Source organism: Halichoerus grypus, chromosome 9 (genome assembly GCF_964656455.1).
Source record: "Halichoerus grypus chromosome 9, mHalGry1.hap1.1, whole genome shotgun sequence".
NCBI lineage: Eukaryota > Metazoa > Chordata > Mammalia > Carnivora > Phocidae > Halichoerus > Halichoerus grypus.
Genome location: NC_135720.1, coordinates 84,513,891 through 84,538,276, shown reverse-complemented (window position 1 = coordinate 84,538,276; position 24,386 = coordinate 84,513,891). Strand labels below are relative to the sequence as shown.

The 24,386-nt window shown below is 35.0% G+C and overlaps 1 protein-coding gene across 8 annotated transcripts in view; it reads left to right on the top strand.

Annotated features, from left to right (window-relative positions):
* Positions 1 to 24,386, top strand: part of FAM135A (family with sequence similarity 135 member A) — a 128,822-nt gene that overhangs the window by 3,528 nt on the left and 100,908 nt on the right. For 5 of the 8 annotated variants that reach the window (XM_078055160.1, XM_078055156.1, XM_078055157.1 and 2 more), the window contains exons 1-4: positions 6,411 to 6,511; positions 11,830 to 11,919; positions 13,377 to 13,492; positions 20,422 to 20,501. In XM_078055160.1, the coding sequence (XP_077911286.1) occupies positions 13,416 to 13,492; positions 20,422 to 20,501 (157 nt within the window). In that variant the 5' untranslated portion in view covers positions 6,411 to 6,511; positions 11,830 to 11,919; positions 13,377 to 13,415. Of the gene's footprint in view, positions 1 to 6,410; positions 6,512 to 11,829; positions 11,920 to 13,376; positions 13,493 to 20,421; positions 20,502 to 21,830; positions 21,901 to 24,386 lie in introns of those variants that run through there. The other 3 variants (XM_078055153.1, XM_036067177.2, XM_078055161.1) reach the window with 3 other exon arrangements.

Here is a 24,386-nt window from a genome sequence, read left to right as displayed (position 1 = left end):
GAACATTTTTGTTAAGTTTTATGAAATGTCCTTTTGCTACATTTCTTAATATAATCAGACCTAGAAGTATTCCTTCATTGAAATCCCCTTGAAGTTGTCTTCTAGGATGCAGCTGCTTCATTCATGATTGTTTTTAGATCAGTGGTATCTCTGACATCTGCTCTTTGATGTCTCAAGTTGCCAGTAAGTCATGGTCTTCAGTTGGAAATACTGCTAACTGTAATTGTCTAAACAGCAAGCTCAGGCCTTACTGACAGTCTCAGTTTCAGACCTTGGAAGCCTATATTCCCTTTGCTATCACTTTTGCCTTTTGGAATTAAGGACCCCAGATTTTAAAACCACCCTCGTTCTTCCTCATGCTTACTGAAAATTAGTTCTTTTCCTCAGGTAAGATAAGGTTAGAATGTATGCACTCTTGTTTTGTAAAATTAATAACTTTTATATCAAAGTATAATAATTATATAATAAAATGCTTGCCAAGGGCCTCATTTTTATAGAAGAGTTCTGAAATAGACCTACAGGCAGGGGAAACCAAAGAAATGTCTTTAAGGAGTGAAATAAGTAGAAAAAATTTTTGAATAGAAAGTTGAAATATTTACAGTCTCCCTTTTTTCCTAGTTTTTCTCAACACCTAAGATCTAAGATGATCTTAATTGGAAGCCAGCTCTTTTCCCTTTAAGGTCTGATGGCCTATAAATGACAATATTTTTAAACCACACAATTGAAACTGATAATAAAAACCTATTTAGTTGAGTTACATTATTTTAATAGACATTTCTCTATATGAAATCGTATTTAAAAATGGAGATAAAATATTGAGATGTGAGGAATTGTTGAATCACTATATCGTACACCTAAAACTAATATGACAACTTGCGTTAAGTATACTGGAATTAAAATAAAAACTTAATACATTGAAAAAAATGAGGTAAAATAAAATCATAATACCAGCTATTTATTGAGCACCATGCATCAAGTGCCATGCTTAGTGCTTTGTGTATATTTGTGTATATTATCTTTATAAGCCTTACCTTTTGACCTAGGAATTACAAATATTATTTCCATTTGAGAAAAATAAGATTTCGTGAGTCTGGATTAGAATCCAGATCTCTCTGACATCAAAATTACTAGTAGACTGAAGAAAGCAAGAAAGCATAGACTTTTAAGAAAGCATTGTTTGTTTGTTAGAATATTTTTCAGAGGGAGGATTGAAGTTCTTTTTGTTCTGGTTCTGAGCTTTGTCTGTTGAGATAACCAATAAGATGAAATATTTTAAGGGATGCTTGGCAGATCCCTGAACTAGGTAGTAGATAATGACTGTGGTTCTTTCTGAAATTTTTTTCCATATTAAAAGACGTAACTAATTTTTGGTCATTTGGGCTATTCTTGTTTTGTTTTTAAATATTTATTTATTTATTTTAAAGAGAGCGCGCAGCAGGGTGGGTAGAGGGAGAGAGTCTTGAGCAGACTCCTCACTCAGCACAAAGCCCGATGTGGGGCTCAGTCTCACAACCCTTAGGCCATGACCTGAGCTGAAACCAAGGGTTGGTCAGTTAACTGTGCCACTCAGGAGCCCCTATTCTTGGTTTTTTAAAGTATATAATAACATGATATATTCAGAGGCATTCTGTGTTATATTACTGGCAGGTTTGATTTATGGCATGGATGTGTCTCTGAAAAGTTTATATGAGCTGTTTTTAATAAATTAAATATTATTTTCCCATTGTTAATATAATGTGAGAGGTAGCATTCATTAAGGGTTCCATAATGAGCAATAAACGTTCTTTCTCTGTGGCGTTACTTTGTTCTCATGTAATAATTCAACCATGGGAATACTCTCAGAAGTTACCAACATTCTTTTTATGTTTAAAAAAATTTTTTTCTATGGATTTTCTATCATATTAACGCAGTTATCCAAAGTGAACAATGTTTTGTTTTGAGAATGCTTACTTCTTAATCTAAATGCCAGTTCTAAGATTAGTAATAATATATTTCTCTTTTATTAGACAACTGTTCAAAACCAAATTTTAAAGAAATTAGAAGAGAACAATGCCTTTAAAACTTCAGATTTAGTGTTTGTGGGGGTGCAATGTGAGAAATTTGAAGATTTCATAATTAGAGAATAATACTAATTACATGGAAAATTAAATGTGGTTAATTTATCAAGTGTAATTTTTTTTCATTAATTCTGTATTCTGATTTCAGTTGTAGGGGCATATTTATCTCATGACTTGAAGATCTTTCAGTCTATTTCCTATAACAATTCAGGTGTAGACTTTATAATTATGCAAGTTTAAATTTAGGCCATGTAGTTTGGCACATTTGAGGGTTTTGTCCTTTTTCCATTATTTCCTAACTGTGATCTTGCATAAGTTATGTAAACTTTTTGCTCTTTAGTTTCCTCACCTGTAAAGTGGAGTAATGATGGCTCCTTCAGATTTTTGTGAGAATTAAATAAAATAACGTAGTTAAAACTACTAGTATAATAGTAGGTACTCCAAAAAGTTCTGAGTGTTTACATTTGGTTTCAGTTTTATATTGCTATTTGATCTATATTTTGATATCAACAGAGAAACATACAGCTTTTTTTTTTTTTTTTTTTGCTTTTAAAATATAGTTTGTCTATCAAGTTGTTCTCATTATCTTCCCTTTTGAAGGTCTCCTTTTCTCCTCTCTCTAAAAGAAGAATTTAGTACTCTATTCCCTTCTTAAATAGTTCTATAATTTGGGCAGTATAGCATATGGCTGGCCATCAAGAATTCATTTTGATGAGTAAGCAGTGGCAGCAAAAGTTTCTAGACCAGTGTTCTTCCTTAATTTACATGTCCTTTCTACTGTAATTATTCTGATAAGCTCATCTTCACTGTGAATCACTTTTTAAAATGAGAGATGTCACTGATGAAAGTGTGCTGTGCATGTGAATAATTGCGAAGACAAAAAGAAAGTTAAAAGCTGTCTGAATGGTGTGATCTTCAGAGTCCGGCAAGTGACAGGTGGCTTGGCCATTTTAGAGCACGTTATAATGCAGTGATTTAGCATGTTTAGCCCCTGCAAGAGGGAGCTTACAAAGCTGGGCAGGGTGTCAGGGCCTCAGCCAAATAAGAAGGCAAATGAATGTAAACAAAAAATAAAAACATAGGGGCGCCTGGGTGGCTCCGTTGGTTAAGTTTCTGCCTTCGGCTCAGGTCATGATCCCAGGGTCCTGGGACTGAGCCTCTCGTCGGGCTCCCTGCTCAGCCCGGAGCCTGCTTCTCCCTCTCCTCCTTGGCTTATGCTCTCTGTCACTATCTGTCTCTCTCTCAAATAAATAAATAAAATCTTCAAAGAGAAAAAGAAACATAGCTCAGATATTTAGACTGAACCACCCAATGCAGACTTAACCATCTCAGATGTCAGGGTTAGAGATGCAAGGCTAATCCAGATATCACTGGTTGATTGTTCTCAGTTTACTGCTGTATGGTCAGACTTGGTCAGGATTAGCTCCAAGACTTTAAGGGCCTGAGCCTGTGTGGATTGGAGTTCAACTATGCCCTAAGTGAGTGGGACTTGGAAAAGGTGGGGCAACTGAACAACCTCCCCCCCCCAGAGACCCATCTTCTACGGTTCTCAGTTTGCTATAGAAGACTTGACTGTTATAAGAATATTCTATTCACAAGGTTGTAAGAATGGCATTTTGAAGGCTTCTGGGGGTGCCCCTATTTTGAGTTTCCTACTTATTCATTAGGAGAAGGCTCAAGAAAATGGATACAAAACTGACTAGCTAGTATTGAGGTAACCTCCTTCTTTGTCCCCATCATATTCCTATTTAGCATACTTGACTTTAACTGTACATATAAGATGCTTTTTCTTCCATTGGTCCCTAAATGTCAGTCTCCCATCCCCACATGTCTGTCATAGTGTGAACCCCTCATCTAGTTGGGCTTGAATATGATGTTCCTTCATTTGGTATCAGTTCCTATATGTCTGCCATAATTTGAGTTTCTCAACATTGAATATGAACATATAAAGATGTGTATATTTTTTGTACAGTATAGTCCCTAAATGCAAGTTTACTGTGTTATCTAGTGTTCCGCTGAAGAGACTAAATTTTTTCCTGAAGTTGGAAGACAAAGTGAATGTGTTTTACTCATTGATTAATGGTATATTGATTGCCAACATGGAGCCTTTCTAAGGGATTTTTAAGGCTAAGTTGGCCCATAGGTGATTTTTGCCTTATGTATTATCTTTAGTATCTTCTGCATAAGATTAGGCATCATTATTCAGACATATTCAGACATTATTCAGTCAGTATTATAAGCTCTGAACCCATTTGTGTCATGGCTGCTAACTTGGGAATAGAATTTAGAAGCTGGAGCTGTTGGCTTCATAATTGGTAGAAGTGATCCCTTTATTCCTTAGGTTGGCAAAGGGAGTGTCTTAGAGTTCCAATTCATTCATCTCCTTTACTGTCTTCCTTAGGAGAAAGAACATCCTCAGGGCATATATTTTGGGTCCACAGTTTGAGTCAAGGCTGTTAGTTTTTTTATTTCTGTGAGAGGATCTGATCATCCCCTGTGGTCTCCAGTTCATCTTAAGGAACCTCTAAGCTGTGTTTCTTAGTTTCAGATGTTTCCACATCCTTTTAGATTTCTGGTAACATTCATGAATTCAGACTGAGTTCAAAGTGGTTAGTGGTTAGCTGTTGTTTTAAGATTAGTGTAGGTGATGTAGGAGCATCTCCCACATTTTTCCAGATATCCATACCTGGACTCCCCCTTTGTGGATATTGGAGGTTTCTCAACTGATCTGATGAGTGAACATCTCTATAGTCTTAGAAACTGTGCATGGATTTTATGCACTTACGCTATTTCTGGAGCAGTTACTATACATCCCAGCAGTTAAAGAGATGGCTTGGTATTCCTAGACTAACATACATATTCAATAGGTATATGTGTGTGTGATTTAAAACTTTCCAGTAGCTACATTTTAAAAAGTAAAAATAAATGGTAAAATTAATTTTTATAATGTATTTCATTTAACCCAGCATATCTAAAATATTATTTCAAGATGTGATCAATATAAAAAACATATTAATGAGATATTTATGTTCTTTTTCTGTACTGTCTTTGAAATCTAATGTGTACTTTATGCTTAGAGCATATCTCAATTAGCATACTACATTTTTAACAGTTAAAGTATAGTCCTGTCAAACAATAAAGTTATGTTCAATGAAAAAATATTTTATACTGCATTAGTGTTTGGATTTAAATTTAAAAATTCTGTTCCTCAGTCACACAAGTCATATTTTAATTGTTCAATAGCCACATGTGCCCAGTGGCCACTGTGTTAGAGGAGCTCTAGAGGGCCAAGTCTTTCAGAGTAATAGGTAACTTTGTTTCTTTGGAAGTAAGCTACTTTTTCCTGAGGTATTACAAGGTAATTGTCAGATTGTTCCCCCTGTCAGTATAAGAGCCTTTCAGTATAAATTTCCCATTTAGTATCAGAATCAGTTTCTGTTTGAGGTTCCCCTTTGGCTTCTTTGGATTGGAGTTTGTAGTTTACTTAGCTAAATTCTCTCTTAGGGACCTAGGAAATAGCCCAAGAGGGAGCTCTACTCAAATTATTCCATTTAGGTTACTTTGCCAGGTCCAGAAGAACAGAAAGAACAATTTAGTCTCAGGTAAATCAGCTTATTGCCATAACTTCAAATGCTCAGATTAAAGTGACAGATTCTAAGCCAGCAAGCAGACTATGCAGGAAGGCCATGAAATTCATGGCTTCTGGGGAGTTCCTTACAATGGAGTGTCTCCCAGGCACCCTCTGGGTAAAAGGAAAGAAGCCCTTCCTTCACCTTCTTTCATTCTTAAGAGAGGGCAGACAAGGATTTTTCTGTTCCATGAAAGGTCCTTTGCCTGAGGATCTGAGGCGTAAGAAGTGAGTGATTGCAAACTGAATGCATTTGCCCTGTAGATGAATTTGATTTGAACTATACAGGTTTTGTTTGTTTTGTTTTTGTTTATTTTTGAGCTAGTTGGCAACATCTAAAGTTTAGGAGATTTCACCTTTAGGAAAAAAGTTTTCAATTTCTTGTTGAAAATTTAAAAGCCTCTGACAGTGCTGGGCCAGCAAGAATTGGCTGTACCTGAATGTCAGTTGCTCCCCGTGATGGGAAAAGGGCAGTTTATGAAAAGAGAATCAGACAGATCGCCTTTGACCCTGAGAGTCCTCTGGTTTTTCTTGCCTTTCTCTTTTTGCCTACTCCCCTTTTCCTTTACTGCTTCTTTGAAATTTTTCTACCAGTACATAAACATAAAAATAATTGTTTTCTGTTTTTTGAGGGGGAATGAAAACCAGATTTATCAGCATCACACTGTATATATCTGTACATGTATTCTATATTTCTACTTAGGGAATAATCAATAAAAAGAGATGGATTTGAGGAAAATTAGACAGTAACAATAGAACAAAAAAAGACAGCAGCATACGAGAAGAAGAGTGAAGGAAGTTGCTAACAGACCTAGAACATATGCTGGTAAAGGAATTTTATTATAAATAAAAGTTTATTTTATTATAAAAGTTTATTCATGCATGTCTCTGTTTTCCATATATCAGTGTAAAAATTCCTTTCTTTAGGTTGGTTGGGTTTAAATAGAAATATAATAATAGTTAATATTTATGGAAGATCCAATGTTAATTTATTAAATCTTTGTTAAATATTAAATTGAGTGTGTACTGTGTGTTAGGCAGTGGGGATACAGCTATGAACAGAGTAGTCAGAATTCCTACCTTTATAAAGCTTACATGTTAGTGGGAAAATGTAATAAAAACTAAAAAAAATAAAATCTTTAGTTTGTTAGATGGAGGTAAGTGCTGAGGGAAAATATAAGGGAGGAAGGAGGGTGTGCCAGGAAAGGAAAGTTACTATTTTATTTTACTTATTTAATTTTTTTTTGAGAGTTGTTATTTTAGATAGTGTGGCCAGGAAAGGGCTATTTGAGAAGTTAACATCTGAGTCAAGACTAGAAGTAGGTGAAAAGTGATTAATTTGGGTATTTGGGAGTGAAGGATGTTCCAGGGAACAAATGTAAAGACCCTGGGACAGGAATATATTGGGTATGTTTGAGAAATAGCAACGAAACAAGTGGGCAGACTGGTAGGAGATGAACTCAGAGAAGTTATGGAAGATCTAGATTATATAAGGTCATCATATAGGCCTTTGTAAGGCAATTTTACTGAACATCATGGGAAGCCACTGAGGGTTCAGAACAGAGGAAAGGAATACAATTTGAATTATTTCAAATAATATTATATAACATATTAAAATATGCTATTAGTATAACTGTATAGCAATATTATTAATTAATGTATATATTATATAATATAATAGGTCATCTGGCTGCTCTTTTGAAAATAGGCTGCAGTAGGGGATATATTAGTTAGAGTACAGGTTAGGTACAGTTACTGTAACAAAGAGTTATAAAAGTCCAAGCAGTCTAGATAGGTAGGACATCTGTGCTCTGTGAAACCATTCAGGAATCCAGAATCTTTCCATCTTTTTGTTTTACCATTCTTTGGGGTCTTGTCCTCATTTAATGTGGTCAAAACTAGATCACTATCAAGAAGATATTTCATCTGCGAAAAAGGGAAACAGATGGAACCCAAAGCAGACAAGCTTAGCTATACTTTGTGCCTGTTGCATTTCCCCATGTATTGTAAGTGTTCAATAAATGTTTGAATGGATGAATACCTATTTTATATCTGAGTAGATTAAGAGATAGAGAACTAACCAAACTTGACTAAGAGTCTATACTGGAACATGATCTAAACCCTGAGCACTAAGAACGTATGTGTAGAAGAAACTATCATAAAGAGGTTATATCCATGAAATGGGGAGTGTCTTATATAAAGGTAACATTGTTTTGTTTGCCTTAAAAATCATTACTGTACAATCTTTAGATGTGATTATTAAGGTTTAAAATAGTAGTTATTGGAAGGGGGATTCAAGATGATGGCATAAGAAGACTCTGGATTCACCTCCTCCCACAGACACAACAAACTTATATCTTTATATGGAATAATAACCTCTGAAAAGGAACTGAGAATTAGATGAACAGTGCCTCTATAACAAAAGACAAAAGAGAAACGTAGAGATGGGTAGGAGAGGCAAAGGCACAGCCTTACCCTGGACCCTACCCCAGATGTGGTAACTCCACAATTGGGAGGGATGCCCAAAATATGAAACTCTCTCTCAACATACTTTCATGATAAAAACTTCAGTAAATTAGTTATAAAAGAAATGTATCTCCACATAATAAAGGCCATATATGACAAACCCACAGCTAACATCGTACTCAATGGTGAGAAGTTTAAAGCTTTTCCTCTAAAAAGATCACTACTTTTATTCAACATAGTACTGGAAGTATTAGACACAGCAATTAGGCAAGAAAAAGAAGTGAAAGACATCCCAATTGGAAAGGAAGACATAAAACTGTCACTATTTGCAGATGACATGATACTCTATGGAGAAAACTCTTAAGACTCCAGTAAAAAACTATTAAAACTAATAAATGAATTCTGTAAAGTTGCAAGATACAAAATTAATACACAGAAATCTGTTGTATTTTTTTTTTTTTAAAAATTTTTTTAAGATTTTATTTATTTATTTGAGAGAGAGAGAATGAGAGACAGAGAGCATGAGAGGGAGGAGGGTCAGAGGGAGAAGCAGACTCCCTGCTGAGCAGGGAGCCCGATGCGGGACTCGATCCCGGGACTCCAGGATCATGACCTGAGCCGAAGGCAGTCGCTTAACCAACTGAGCCACCCAGGTGCCCCGAAATCTGTTGTATTTTTATACACTATCAATGAACTATCAGAAAGATAAATGAAGAAAATGGTCCCATTTACAGCTACATCAAAAAAAGAATAAAATACCAGGCACCTGGGTGGTGCAGCCAGTTAAGTGTCCAACTCTTGGTTTCAACTCAGGTCATGATCTCAGGGTCATGGGATTGAGCCCCGAATCAGGCTCTGTGCTCAGCAACGGAGTGTGCTTGAGATTCTGTCTCCTCTTCCCTCTGCTCCTCCCACTTGCGCGCTCTCTCTCTCTCAATAAGTAAATCTTTTAAAAAAAAAAAAAAAAGAGGGACACCTGGGTGGCTCAGTCGGTTAAGTGTCTGCCTTTGGCTCAAGTCATGATCTCAGGGTCCTGGGATCAAGCCCCATGTCAGGCTCCCTACTCAGCAGGGAGTCTGCTTCTCCCTCTCTCTCTGCCCCTCCCCCACTACTCATGCTCACTCTCTCAAATAAATAAAGTCTTGAAAATAAATAAACATTTTAAAAAAGAACAAAATACCTAGGAATAAATTTAACCAAGGAGGTGAAAGACCTGTACTCTGAAAATTTGAAGACATTGAAAAAGAAATTGAAGGTGACACAAACAAATGGAAAGATGTATCATGCTCATGGATTAGAAGAATTAATATTGTTAAAATGTCCATAGTACCCAAAGCAACCTACAGATTCAGTGCAATCCCTGTCAAAATACTAATGAGATTTTTCACAGAACTAGAACAAATAACCCTAAAAGTTGTGTGGAACAACAAAAGACCTCAAATATCAAAGCAATCATGAGAAAGAATAACAAAGCTGAAGGTATGCTTCCTGATTTCAAACTATACTACAAAGTGATAGTAATCAAAACAGTATAGTCCTCGCACAAAAACAGACACATAGATCAATGTAACAGGATAGAGAGCCCAGAAATAAATTCGTCTTATAGGGTCAGTTAATCTGTGACAAAGGAGGAAGAAACATACAATGGGGAAAAGACAGTCTATTCAGTAAATGGTGCTGAGAAAACTGGACAGATACATGCAAAATAATGAAACATTTTCTTATACCACATACAAAAGTAAACCCAAATGGATTAAAGACTTAAATGTAAGACCTACATCCAAAAAACTAGAAGAAAACATAGGCAGTAAGCTTTTTGACATTGGGCTTAGCAATATTTTTTGGATATGTCTCCTCAGGCAGTGGCAACAATAGCAAAAATAAACAAATGGGACTACATCAAACTAAAAAGCTTTTGCACAGTGAAGGAAACCATCAACCAAACAAAAAGACAGCCTACTGAATGGGAGAAGATACTTGCAAATGACATATCTGATAAGGGGTTGAACTCATACGACTGGATAGCAAAACAAAACAAAACAAAAAACAAAAATAAAAAACCAAACAGCCCTATTTAAAAAATGGACAGAGGAGCTTAATAGACATTTTTCCAAAGAAGATATACAGATGGCCAACAGTCACATAAAAAGATGCTCAGCATCACTAGTCATCAGGGTGGTACAAATCAAAACCACAATGAGATGCCACCTCACAATAGTCAGAATGACTAGTAACAAAAAGACAAGAAATAACAGGTATTGGAGAGGAAGTGGAGAAAAGGAAACCCTTGTGCCCTGTTGGTTGGAATGTAAATTGGTGCAACCACTATGGAGAACAGTGTGGATACTCCTCAATACATTAAAGATAGAAATACCATATGATCCAGTAATCCCACTTCTGGATATTTATCCCAAGAAAATGAAGACACTAATTACAAAAGATAAGTGCATCCCTATGTTCATTGCAGCATTATTTATAATAGCCAAGACATGGAAGGAATCTATGTAGCTATCAATAGATGAATGAATAAATAAGATGTGCTGTATAAATACAATGGAATATTAGTCAACCATAAAAAAGAATGAAATCTTGCCATTTGCAGGAACATGCGTGGACCTAGAGGGTATTTTGCTAAGTGAAATAAGTCAGACAGAGAAAAACAAATACCACATTATTTCATGTACATGTGGTATCCAAAAAACAAAACAAATGAACAAAACAGAAACAGACTCATAGATACAGAGAGAAAACTGGTGGTAGTCAGAGGGGGTTGGGGTGGAGGAATGGGCAAAATAGAAGAAGGGAATTAAGAGGTATAAACTCCCAGTGATAAAATAAATGTCACAGGAATGTAATGTTCAGCATAGGGAATAGTCAATACATTGTAATAACTTTGTATAGTAACAAATGGTAACCAGAACTACTAAAGTGATCATTTTGTAATGTATAAAAATAGTGAATCACTATGTTGTACACCTGAAACTAATATATTAATGTCTGTCAGTTATAAATCAGTAAAAAATGAAATAGCAGTTATTGATGGTGGTAAAGTCTACATATTTATGATGGAGAGAAAAAGAATCTATGAAGAAGAGTGAATGTGGTCTTTATTCTAACATATTTAGTATCTAAGGTAATTTTACCAAGGGGAAGAGATTTTTTTTATTCAGGCAATAAATATTTGGAGTGCAAACAAAACTATCCATAGCATATCCAGGCATTGTTTTTTGTCAGTATACTTAAAATAGTTCAAGTGTGTGTGTGTGTGTACATAATGCATTCATGCACATTTCATATATATGTAACTTCAGAAATCACTTACTCTACCCAAGGAGTTATTTTAAAATGGTAAGTTTTACATCTTAAAAATTAATAAGCTTATATTTTGAGTATTCATGAAAATTGTTTCTGAACCACTGAACTAAGAAAATACTCTTACTTATTATTGTCCTTTGAAGTACACATTAGTGAATCCTTAACAAAGATACAGTAGTTAATATTGATATCAGTGAAACTGAATGAAAAATCTCTAAAACTTACTTACTATTTAGCCTTATGCAAGATACAGATCTTTTAGATAAATTGAGATTGTTAAGTAACTAATGAAGCTTAGGTTTCCTTAAAATGGACTTCTTTATGTCTATCTTGTTTGAGATGTCCTTTTTTTCTTTCTCATAGGGGGAACAATATATTTTCAATAAGGATCAGTAACTGGAAGTACAGGTTTGGTTATTTCATAATGTTAAAATGAAGCTTTAACCAGCAGAGGTAAGAATCTGTTACTTCTTTTGTATTTAAGTCAATGGATCAGAATATTTGTTGCATTTCTATGAAGAACTATTTCAAAAACTATGAAGGGTCTGAGATTTTATCCCCCTTGCAAGCGAACAAGTTAGCCTGCCACAGTGCCATGGATGTGGGCAGAAGACATGAGACTCCTCGATTTAAGAAAAGGCTGCTTTGCACTCATAGTAGTAGCAGTAGCTGCAGTACCAGGCAGCACCTGCGTATCAGTAGGTTGTAGTATAGGAGAGGACCCTTAAGCTGAGGGGACCCGATCTTTAAAATGGATAATAAGTCTGCCTGATTTATGCCTCAGGGGGAGACTGTCTCTATTAGAGGGACAATAAACAAATTTGCCCTTTGTTCCAGATGAGACACTATCTCTGACTTCTAAGACTGTTCGCTGATCATATATCCTTGCAAAATAGTCTGGAACAGAGGCAGTCAGGGTCTGCTTGCAAAATATGCAGAAACAAGAGACTCTGGAGAACTGTCTTTCAACACTTTCTTACTCTGAATTGCATTTTAAAGCACGTATTATTGATAAAGATGATTGTTACAGTACTTTTTTGAAGTAGTGAAAAGATGGAAACTACTGAAATACCCAACAACAGGAGATGGCTTAAATTATAATATTCACAGTGAAATAGTAAACAATTGAAAATAATGTTGTAAAACTACATTAATTGACATAGGTGCTCATCAAAAAAAAATAGATGAAATAAACAGTATAAAATGTACATGTGGTTTGATCCCATTTTTATAGAAATTTTACAAAAGCACACACAGGTGACAAATATATACCAAAGCATACATTTCAATGGACAGAATCATGAATGTTTTTATTTTTGCTTGTCTGTATTTTTTTTTTAATCCTTTAAATGAATACTTTAGGCTTTTGTAATGAGGGGAAAAGGTTTTTTTTTGAAATTTAAAAATCATAATTTAAGAACTTCACCTGACAGAAAAAAAAACCTTCATGAATTTAAATGGGGATTAAAAAATGCTAATTCTCATTGTGACTGGAGTTGCCTGGATGTGCGGTGTAGAACTAGAAGAGAATAATTAGGTTACTTAATTTTTTTCTTTACTATTTTATCTATGATAAAGTCAAGGTTTTCTTTTAGCAATTGCCTGTATTATTTATTATCACATAGATGTCACAAAGGGAAACAAATCTTAGAAAATGCATTCCACTAGAAAATATCTTAAATTATAGATTATTGCTTTCTAGTAAGTGTATTATTAGTAAGTATATTTAGTTGATTCTGGTGCTATTTAGTTGGAATAGGCTAAGTTAGGCACACTGAATTAATTTACTTCATTTTTATTTTCTGCCTATCTATCATACTTGGAAATATGTTTAAATATTAGTGTTTTTGTAAGTTGGCATTTTTGTCATTTTGCTTCTCATGATTTTTTTTTCCCCTACTTAAACCAAGGTGCTGTTACCAGATTTGTCTTCTGAGTATAAATTGAAAATGACTGAAGTTCAAGCAATGGTAGAATTCTCTGTGGAGCTAAACAAGTTCTACAATGTGGATTTGTTTCAGAGAGGGTATGTATTTTAATGTGAAGATTATAGATTTTGCATAAGAAAAGATGTACAGATTTTCATTTAAATTTAATTGCATACTTATGTTCCAGCATATATAAGGAAACAATGAGGTATATTCAAGTAATTATTTTCTTAGAGAAATTTTAGTTTTAAGTAGATGTTTGAGAATTATTCATGTGGATTTAATGATACTGCTGGATATATGTAACGTACATCTATGAATTTGTAGTGAGCATTGAGAGGACTTCTGTGAAAATGTGTAAGATCTCATTTTTGCTTATAAAAGCTTATAGTGAACGGGGAAAATAAAATATTGCACAAAATAGCTAAGTGGGAATGCAAAATGATGAATCTTCAAGAAGTGTGTATGGAAAGTGCTCTAGGTATCAGAACAGAAAGACATCTTTCTGGGTATATTAGGAAAGGCATTATGGAGAAATAGGATCAAAGTATGCTTTAAGACCTGTATCGGCAAAGATAAAGTGAAAAACCCTTTTGGTAGGAGAAAGCAACGTGAATCAAACCTTGGAAATAGGTATGGACATGTATTTTTTTTTTTAAAGATTTTATTTATTTGGGGTGCCTGGGTGGCTCAGTCGGTTGAGCCTCTGCCTTCGGCTCAGGTCATGATCCCAGGGTCCTGGATCGAGCCCTGCATCGGGCTCCCTGCTCCGCAGGAGGCCTGCTTCTCCCACTCCCACTCTCCCTGCTTGTGCTCCTGCTCTCGCTATCTCTCTCTCTCTGTCAAATAAATAAATAAAATCTTAAAAAAAAAAAAAATTAAAAAAAAAGATTTTATATAAAATCTTAAAAAAAAAGATTAAAAAAATATTTTATTTATTTATTTGACAGAGAGAGAGATAGCGAGAGCAGGAGCACAAGCAGGGGAAGTGGCAGGCAGAGGGAGAGGGAGAAGCAGGCTTGGCGCTGAACAGGGAGCCCAGTGTGGGGCCTCAATCCCAGGACCCTGGGATCACGACCTGAGCCGAAGGCAGACGCTTAATGACTGAGCCACCCAGGCGCCCCTGAACATGAATTTTAAAGAATATTTAGGAGATTGGATATTCTCCGGGAGAATTGCAGAAGAAAAGATAGTAAAGAAAGGAGAGGTTATATTTGTGAAGGGCTCCTAATGTCTGGAGAATTGACAGTGGGGATTTGGGCAGCCATCAGTGGTTTCCAAGTAAGAAAGAAATTATCACTATTATTACAAGAAGCATTTACTAACATGATGAAGATTATGATAGATTGATGGTTGTAACCGTAGAAGAAATAGAAGCATAGGGGACAGTTTAGAGGTGCTTGCAGTAACTCAGGTACAAACCTGAAGGTCTGCACTAAGAGTGGTATTAATGGAGCTCTGACTATCAGAAGAAGGGTGAGAGAGATTTTCTATTGAATTTTTTGTGGTGGTTGTTGTTTTGTTTTATTTTTAGCTTGTCTTGGCTTTACCATCTTGTTGAAAAAATAAAAATGGCTGTGCTCTGCTTTACTCCTTGTGGTCTCTCACTCCTCAGCAGGACAGGCTGGGCTTATCTTCATGGCAGAGACAGAAGTCAGAGAAAGAGAGCAGAGGATGCAGGGCCTCTTGAATTGGCACTCTTGTTACTTCCACTCCATTCCGTTGGCTAAGCAAGTTATAAGTCCAGCCCAGGAGTCTAGGCTGGCAGTTCTTAGGCCAGTAAAACTTACTTAAAAATTTTATGAGGTTTCTGTATGTCTGATACAGTTCATGCCAAGCTCTGAAACCTACACCCACAATTGTCTTGAGACATGACTATTCTCTATATGTAATCACTACTATTTGGGGATCAGAATTCTGTGGGATCATGCCCCTCAACTTCCTAAAAGCCCTTTTGTCAAACTGAGAATGTCTATTTAGACACTGCTTTAATTTCTTTAGAGATCTTAAGAAAGGGATATATAGCCACTCCCTTGATACAATCTTTGTCCGTGGCAGCATTTTATTTTTAAAATCTTTAGGGAGACTGAAGATGAAAACCAGTTTTGTTTTCCAATCTAGCAAGTCCTGATCCATCTATAGTCCCTCTAGATTCTGTTTGTAAAATGACCAGTTCTTTCTTTAGCTCATCTCTTTCTGGCAGAACCTTATTATACCTAGCAAGGAGTAACCAGTTGACATTTTCAGCATTCTCCCTGGAAATTAGCTTGCTCAAGTCCCAAAGTTTCTTGTCTAACTTCTTCTAAGTTATTGCTGACAGTGTATTTACCAAAAATTTCATCACTATATAACATAGGTTATGATTTTTTAAATCTCTATAATTTACTCATTTTTCTTGCCTCTGTAACTGTTACTTTGGTCCCAAAGTCAATGCCACATATTTTAAATTTTTGTTATGGTGCACACTACTTCTAAGTTACCAATTTTTGTATTAGTTATGTATTGCCGCAATAATGCAGCTAATAACAAACACAAAGTTTCTGTGGCATCACAACAATAAACAATTATTTTTGCTCACAAGTCTGGATCAGCTGAATGATTCTGTTCTGGGCTGGCTTGGCTGATTTTGCTGGGCTCACTTACGAATTCATACTCAACTGGCGGGTTGGCTGGGTTCTAGCCATTACAGAATGGCCTTATCTCAGTGGACTCAGCTCTGTTTTATGATCTCTCATCCTACAGCTTATTCTCACAGAGGAGGCAGGGTCCAAAGAAAAAGAAACTATCCAAGACCTTTTACGACCTAGGCTTGGAACTACCACATTGTCATCTCTGCCACATTGTATTGCCCAAAACAAGTTACGCAGCCCAGATTTAAGGGTAGGGAAATAAACTCACTTTTTATTGGAAGTCACATTGCAAGATGTGTGGACACCAGGATGGGTGAAAAAAATCAGAGACTTAAAAATCATTCTACTACTACTACTACATTCTACTACTACATTCATACTACTACTAAAATAACATTTTTTTATTTTTTTGTTACTAATTTCTGTGAGCCGAGTTGGAGAAAGAATAGTAGGATTTAATGACTGATTCTATATGGAGGATGAGATTGAAAAAGCATTAAAAATATGTATGTAGATGTGTGAATATATGTGATATCTAAGATTACTTTGAAATGGCTCAGCAAAGAAAAAGTACAGATGAATCAGATATGATGAAAATCTTTTTGGGGCACCTGGGTGGCTCAGTCAGTTAAGCGGCTGCCTTCGGCTCAGGTCATGATCCTGGGGTCCTTTGATCGAGCCCCGTGTCCGGCTCCCTGCTCAGCGGAGAGCCTCCTTCTCCCTCTGTCTGCCACTCTGCGTACTTATGCTCTCTCTCTGTCAAATGAATAAATAAAATCTTAAAAAAAAAAATCTTTTTAATTGGGGCACCTGGGTGGCTCAGTTGTTAAGTGTCTGTCTTCAGCTCAGGTCATGATCCTGGAGTCCCAGGATCAAGTCCCTCATTGGGCTCCCTGCTCAGCGGGAAGCCTGCTTCTCCCTCTCCCACTCCCCCTGCTTGTGTTCCCTCTCTCTCTGTCTCTCTCTCTGTCAAATGAATAAATAAAATCTTAAAAAAAAAAAAATCTTTTTTTTGTTGAAAATGGGTATGGGCATATGGGTTCATTGCTCTACTTTTTGCATATTGGGTATTTTTAATAAGAAATTTAAAACTAATGTTGAAGTTTTAAATCTTATTGACTTGCACAATATTAGTAGTATTGAAATAAATAAGGAAGTTGAAGATTTGTTCATTTTGATATGCTGAGTTTGAGGTAAGATATCCGAATGGAGACAGTTCATAATTAATTGGAGGCTTGGAACTGGAGATAAAGATTAAGTGAATTATAATTCCATTTTATTGCCAACCATCATAAACATAGCATGTGTAATTGCTGCTTTCATTAGTTTTCTCTTAATCTACAATCTGGTTTCCCTATCCATTGAGGACTTTTGAAGACTATTATTATGTTTCTGATCTTTCAAAAATCTAACAGTTAGAGGATCATTGTTTTTAGATACATTGCTTGACTTGTTTATTTAAGCATATTTTTGCTTTTTAATTGAGGTATAATTGACATACAATATTATATTAGTTTCAGGTGTACAACATAGTGATTTGACATTTGTCTACATTGCAAAATGATCACCACAATAAGTCTATTTACCATGTGTCACCATACAAAGTTAATACCATATTATTGACTTTATTCCCCATCTTATATGTACATCCCCATGACTTATTTTTTAACTGGAAGTCTGTACTTCTTGATACCCTTCACCCATTTTGCTCCCCCCCAACCTTCCTCCCCTCTGGCAACCATCAGTCTGTTCTCTATATCTGTGAGTCTAGTTTTGTTTTGTTTGTTTTGTTTTTTAGATTCAACATGTAAGTGAAATCATGCAGTATTTGTCTTTCTCTGACTTAATTCAATTAGCATAGTACTCTCAAGGTCCATCCATGTTGTCACAAATGGCTCTCATTCTTTTTTATGGCTGAGTAGTATTCCATTGTATATATATCACATCTTCTTTATTCATTCATTGATCAAGTGGGCACTTAGATGGTTTCCATATCTTAGCTATTGTAAATAATGCTAAAATGAACATAGGGGTGCATATATCTTTTTGAATTATTTTTTTCATGTTCTTCAGGCAGATACCCTGTAGTGGAATTGCTGGATCATATAGTAGTTATATTTTTAATTTTTGCAGAAACCTCCATATAATTTTCCATAGTGTCTATACCAACTCATACTCCCACTATGTGGGAATATTCTCTGTGCACAAGGGTTCCCTTTTCTCCACATCTTCAGCACTTACCTTTTGATATTTTGATAATAGTCATTTTAAAAGGTGTGAGGTGACATTTCATTGTAGTTTTAATTTGCATTTCCCTCATGATTAGTGATGTTGAGCATCTTTTCATATACCTAATTGGCTTCTTTGGAAAAATGTCTATTTAGATCTTTTGCCCATTTTTTTTTTAAAGATTTTATTTATTTGAGAGGGAGAGCATACGAGCGGGAGGCAGGGGCAGAGGCAGAGGGAGGGGGAGAAGCAGACTCCCCGCTGAGCAGGGAGCCCCACACGGGGCTCGATCCCAGGACCCCAGGATCATGACCTGAGCTAAAGGCAGAGGCTTAACTGACTGAGCCATCCAGGTGCCCCTCTTTTGCCCATTTTTTAATCAGATTGTTTGTTTGGTGGGGTTTTTTTGTTTGTTGTTTTGTTTTGTTTTTTACTATTGAGTTGTATGAGTTCTTTGTAATTATTTTGGATATTAACCCCTTATCAGATATATGATTTTCAAATATTTTCTCTCATTTAGTAGGTTCCTTTTCATTTTGTTGACGGTTTCCTTTGCCATGCAGAAAGTTTTTAGTTTTATGTAGTTCCAGTTGCTTATTTTTGCTTTTTGTTGCCTTTGCTTTTGGTGTCAGAGTCAAAAAAATCATCACCAAGATCTATGTCAAGGAGCTTACTGCCTGTGTTTTCTTTAATTTTACTTAATCTTTAGTTAAAATTCTCAGCATGGGAAGTTGAATAGTTCCTAGAAAGCTTTGTTCTCCTCTGGTTCCAAGGCTCCTGTGATTCCACTTTGATTTTTGGTTTTAGTCATCTCATGTTTTCAATCTGACCTTATCTTAATCTCAACTAATTATCTCTCTCTGTTTATGGTGTTTTGCCATGTTTCTTTAAGGCCAAATTGTGACTTTCAGGGTTGTAGATTTAATTGGCTAGCCTTTCATTCACTCCTCTTTAATTCTGGCTTTGTGACCTGACCATATGTTCTCTCCAATGCTATACCTTGCTATAAGTAATAGTAGTAATATATTTATGTATTTTAATCTTTGTATTATTTACAAATTTAATATTTTTAAACTACTACCTAGGAAATTATTAAATAAAAATAAACAAAATATTTAATTCCCTTGTGTACATCTAAACTCATCCTGATTTGTAATCTTGATTTAGCTTTTAGTAATCCTGTGTGTGTCTCGTGTGTGTGTGTGTGTGCATAGATGTGTGTATCCTCCATTATGTATACATACTTGCAGTATAATGTTGTTAAAACACAAACATATTATAATGTTTACCTCAAATTTTTTATTCTATGTAAACTGTTATTACTAATGACTGGTTGATTTCTATATATAGATATAAATGTTATAAAATCCTGTACAATAAATAAATAAAAGTATATAAACAAGTAGCCCTGACCTTGAAAAAATGCTGAATTCTTTAAACCAAATACATGTCTTTATTTTGTAATTTATAGTATTAAGCCAATTTTCAAAAACCATTATAATCTGTATTTTCTCAAAATTATGCTTAAGAAAAATTTATCTTTATTATGTTTTAAAAGAAAAAAATGAATAACCAAATTAGACCATGAAAGTCTTAGATGCCTTACTAACTCCTCTGGTTGCTAGGCCATTCTCTCATTTGAAGTAAGAAATACCAAATACATTTCTTTTGTTTCTCTAATTCATCTTTATACATGCTGATTTCCCTTTGGATCTTATAGCGTGCTGCTGATATTTGATGTGGACCTGATGTATTGTTTTTCACCAGTATTAAATATTGTGGGAGGGACGCCTGTGTGGCTCAGTTGGTTAAGCAGCTGACTCTGGATTTCAGTTCAGGTCATGATCTTAGGGTCTTGGGATTGAGCCCTGCCTTGGCTCCTTGCTCACCATGGAGTCTGCTTGTCCATCTCCCTCTACTCCTCTCCCCTACTTGCGCTCTCTGGTGCGAGCGTCGTCTCGCGTGCTCCCTCTTTCTCTCAAGTAAATAAAATCTTTAAAATAAAGAAATAAATCTTTAAAAAATAAATAATAAATAAATAAATATTATGGGACACGGAGATAAGCAGACCAAATTTATTACTTAATACATATGGATATATAGAAATCGGGGCATTGCATATTTTAAAATATATTTTGAAATGATTTTTTTGGTCTATCTTCCTTTAGTTTTTACCAGATACGTGCATCTATGAAAATTCCACCACGAGTTCCCCACAGAGTAGAAGCTAGTTTGTTACATGCAGCAGGTAAGCCAAGGAATGTTTTTAACTTTTAAGAAAAGTCTGAAGCAACATTATAATGGCAATGATAACTTTTAATTATTTTTATTTTTTTAATTACAAATATAAGATACCAACGAGTATCATTATAATAAGAAATATATTTGAGGCCTCAGTAAAACAGGCTTGATTATAGGTTCCTTGTCTTTCTCTTAGATTTCTTATGATGAGCATATGAAAGAATGTATGTAAAATTTCCACAAAAACAAACATAAGTAGGGGTGGTGTCAGTTATATCATGTAAGATGTAATTTTTAAAAATACACAGTGAATGTGGACATATAATTTGATATATGATTACAGAGGTGTTTTATGATAGTTTTATAGTATGCCTTTGAGAATTTTTTTTAACCACATTTTTGGTCTGGGTTAACTACTCTAAAAAACAAAATGGAGAAAGTAAAGTATACAGTATAAGATAGATATGTAATAGTAGCTCGGTTATTTACTTATATTCTATGGAGAGACACCAGCATTAAAATGTTTGAACCAAAACTGGTGGTCCTGATATAATCAGCATTTTTTCAGTTTTCCTGATACAGTGTACTGTTTCATTCTATAAAGTTAGGAAATGAAATGGTTAATGAAACATTCTAGAGAGTTATCATATATGTCAAATATGAATTATGAGTTTTGAAAACATCATAAATAATAAAATATACCTAACACTAAAGCTATGCTGAGCATAATTCAGTCTATTTTAAAACTGAAGAAAATATTCTGGGAATTTGAAGTGTTTAGGATTATCTTTTTAAAAATCAGTATTTTTTTTTTTGGCCTGGCATACATATTAAAGTGTAGTTTATTGTCAGTTGGACTTTTGTAAGTCTACTTTCTATGAAACATAGAGGTTAAAATAATTAATATTGCAAGACAGATTTGGTCCTCCCTTTTTGAACTTCCTTAATCTACTAGACTAAATGTCTTGCCTAGTATATCTTCTAAAGTTGCCAGTTGAAAAAAATAGACCTTTTTTTCTGGGCTCCCTTTTTATTTTTTCAGCTTTATTGAGAAATAATTAACAAATAGAATTGTATATATTTAAAGTATACAAATTATTTGTTATATATACGTTATGAAATAATTACCACAATCAAGATAATTAGCATATCCATCACCTCACATAGTTCACTCTTTTGGGTGTGTGTCGTGAAAACACTTAAGATCTACTCTTTGCAAATTTAAGTATACAAGACTTTATTATTTATGTAGTCACCATGCTGTGCATTAGAGCTTACTCATAACTGAAAGTTTATACCATTTGACCTATATCTCCCCATTTCTCTCACCCCGTAGCCCCTGGCAAGCACAATTCTGCTGTTTCTATGAAATCAACTTTTTGTTTTGTTTTGTTTTGTTTCCACATGTAAGTGATTCCGTGCACTATTTGTCTTTGTCTGTCTGACTTATCTCACTTAGTGTAATGCCCTCCAGGTTCATCCATATCATTGCAAATGGCAAGATTTCCATCTTTATGGCTGAATAAGATATCTCTCTCTCCCTCCCTCCCTCCCTGCCTTCCTCTGTGTGTGTGTATGTGTGTGTGTGTGTGTGTGTGTGTGTGTGTGAGAGAGAGAGAGAGAGAGAGAGAGACCACATTTTCTTAATAAACTCATCTGCTGACAGATACTTAGGTTATTTCCATATCTTGAATATTGTGAATAATGCTGCAGTGAACATGGTAGTGCAGATTTCTTTTCGAGATACTCACTTCATTTCTTTCAAACATATACCCATGAGCTGGATCATTATGGTAGTTGTAACTTTAATTTCTTGAGGAGCCTCCATACAGTTTTCTATAGTGGCTGCACCAGTTTTCACTCCCACCAACAGTCACAAGGGTTCCCTTTTCTCCATGCCTTCACCAGTACTTGTTATATTTTGACATTTTGAAAATAACAGTTCTAACAGGTATAAGCAAATATCTCTTTGAGTGTGTGTGTGGTGTTTTTTTAAGATTTATTTATTTATTTATTTATTTGAGAGAGAGTGCACCCATGCATGGAGCGAGCCTGGGGAGGGATACAGGGAGAAGGAGAGAGAGAATCTCAAGCAGACTCCCCGCTGAGCTTAGAGCAGGACACGGGGCTCAGTCTTCACAACCCTGAGATCATGGTCTAAGCCTAAACCAAGAGCTGGATGCTTAACTAACTGAGCCACCCAGGCGCCCCATCTTTGTGGTTTTGATTTACATTTTCCCTGGTGATAGTGATGTTGAGCACCTTTTTATATGCACCTGTCAGTCATCTGTATATCTTCTTTAGAAAAATGTCTATTCAGATCTTCTGCCAATTTTTTAATCAGACTGTTTTTTTGCTGTTGAGCCATATGAGTTCTTTTTTGGATATTAATCTCCTTAGCTATATATGATTTTTTCAAATATTTTTCCACTTTTGATAGGTTGTCTTTTAATTTTATTGATGATTTCCTTTACTCTGCAGAAGCTTTGTAGTTTTACATAATCCCGCTTGTTTATTTTTACCTTTGCTTTTGGGGTCAAATCCAAAGAATCATTTACAAGATGAGTGTCCAGGACCTTTTCTCCTATGTTTTCTTCTAGGAGTTTCATGGTTTTGGGTCTTAAATTTAAGTCTTTAATTCAATTTGAGTTAATTTCTGTGAGTGATGTAAGATAGGGGTGTAGTTTCATTCTTTTGCATGTAGATATCTAATTTTCTCAGCACTATTAAGAGACTGTTCTTTCCCCATTATATGTTTTTGGTACGTTGTCAAAGATTAGTTGATCATGTGTGTATAGGTTTATTTCTAGGCTCTATTCTCTTCCATTGGCCTGTGTACATGTTTTTATGTCATTATCATAGTGTTTTGATTACTGTAGCCTTTTAATAGTAATATTATAGCCTTGAAATCAGGAGGTGTGATGTCTTTAGCTTTGTTCATTTTTTCTTAAGATTGCTGTGGCCATTCAGAGTCTTTTGTGGTTTCATATGAATTTAGGATAATTTTTTCTATTTCTGTGAAAAATGCCATTGAAATTTTGATAAAGATTGTATCGAATCTGTTTACTTGGGGTAGTGTGGACATTTTAACAATATTAATTCTTCCAATCTAAGAACACAGGATATCTCTCCTTTTATTTGTGTCTTCTTCAATTTCTTTCATCAGTGTCATAGTTTTTAATATACACGTTTTTATTTCCTTGGTTAAATTTATTCCTGAGTATTTTATTATTTTCGATGCTGTTGTAAATGGAATTTTTCCTGTTTTTAAATAATTAAGTGATTTTACATTTATGAAATAAACATGCACAGAACAACTACCTTTTATTTATTTTTTATTGAAGTATAGTTGACATATAATGTTATATTAGTTTCAGGTAAATAACACAGTGATGGGATTGCTTTCTTGATTTCTCTTTTGAATAGTTCATTGTTAGTATATAGACAAGCAACTGATTTTTGTATGTTGATTTTGTATCCTGCAACTTTACTGCATTTGTTGATCTAAAAGCTTTTTGGTGGAGTCTTCAGATCATGTCGTCTGCACACAGATAATTTTACTTCTTCTTTTCCTATTTGGATGCCTGTAATTTCATTTTATTGCCAAATTGCTGTTGCTAGGACTTCCAGTACTATGTTGAATAGAAGTGGTGAGAATGGGTGCCCTTGTTTCTAACTTTAGAGGAAAGATTTTAACTTTTCACCATTGGGTATGATGTTAGCTGTGGGCTTGTCCTATACAGCCTTTATTATGTTGAGGTACATTTCTTCTTTACCTACTTTATTGAAGTTTTTATCATGAAAATTTGTTGAATTTGGTCAAATGCTTTTTCTGCATCTACTGAAATGATCATATGATTTTTATTCTTCATTCTGTTAATATGGTATGTCA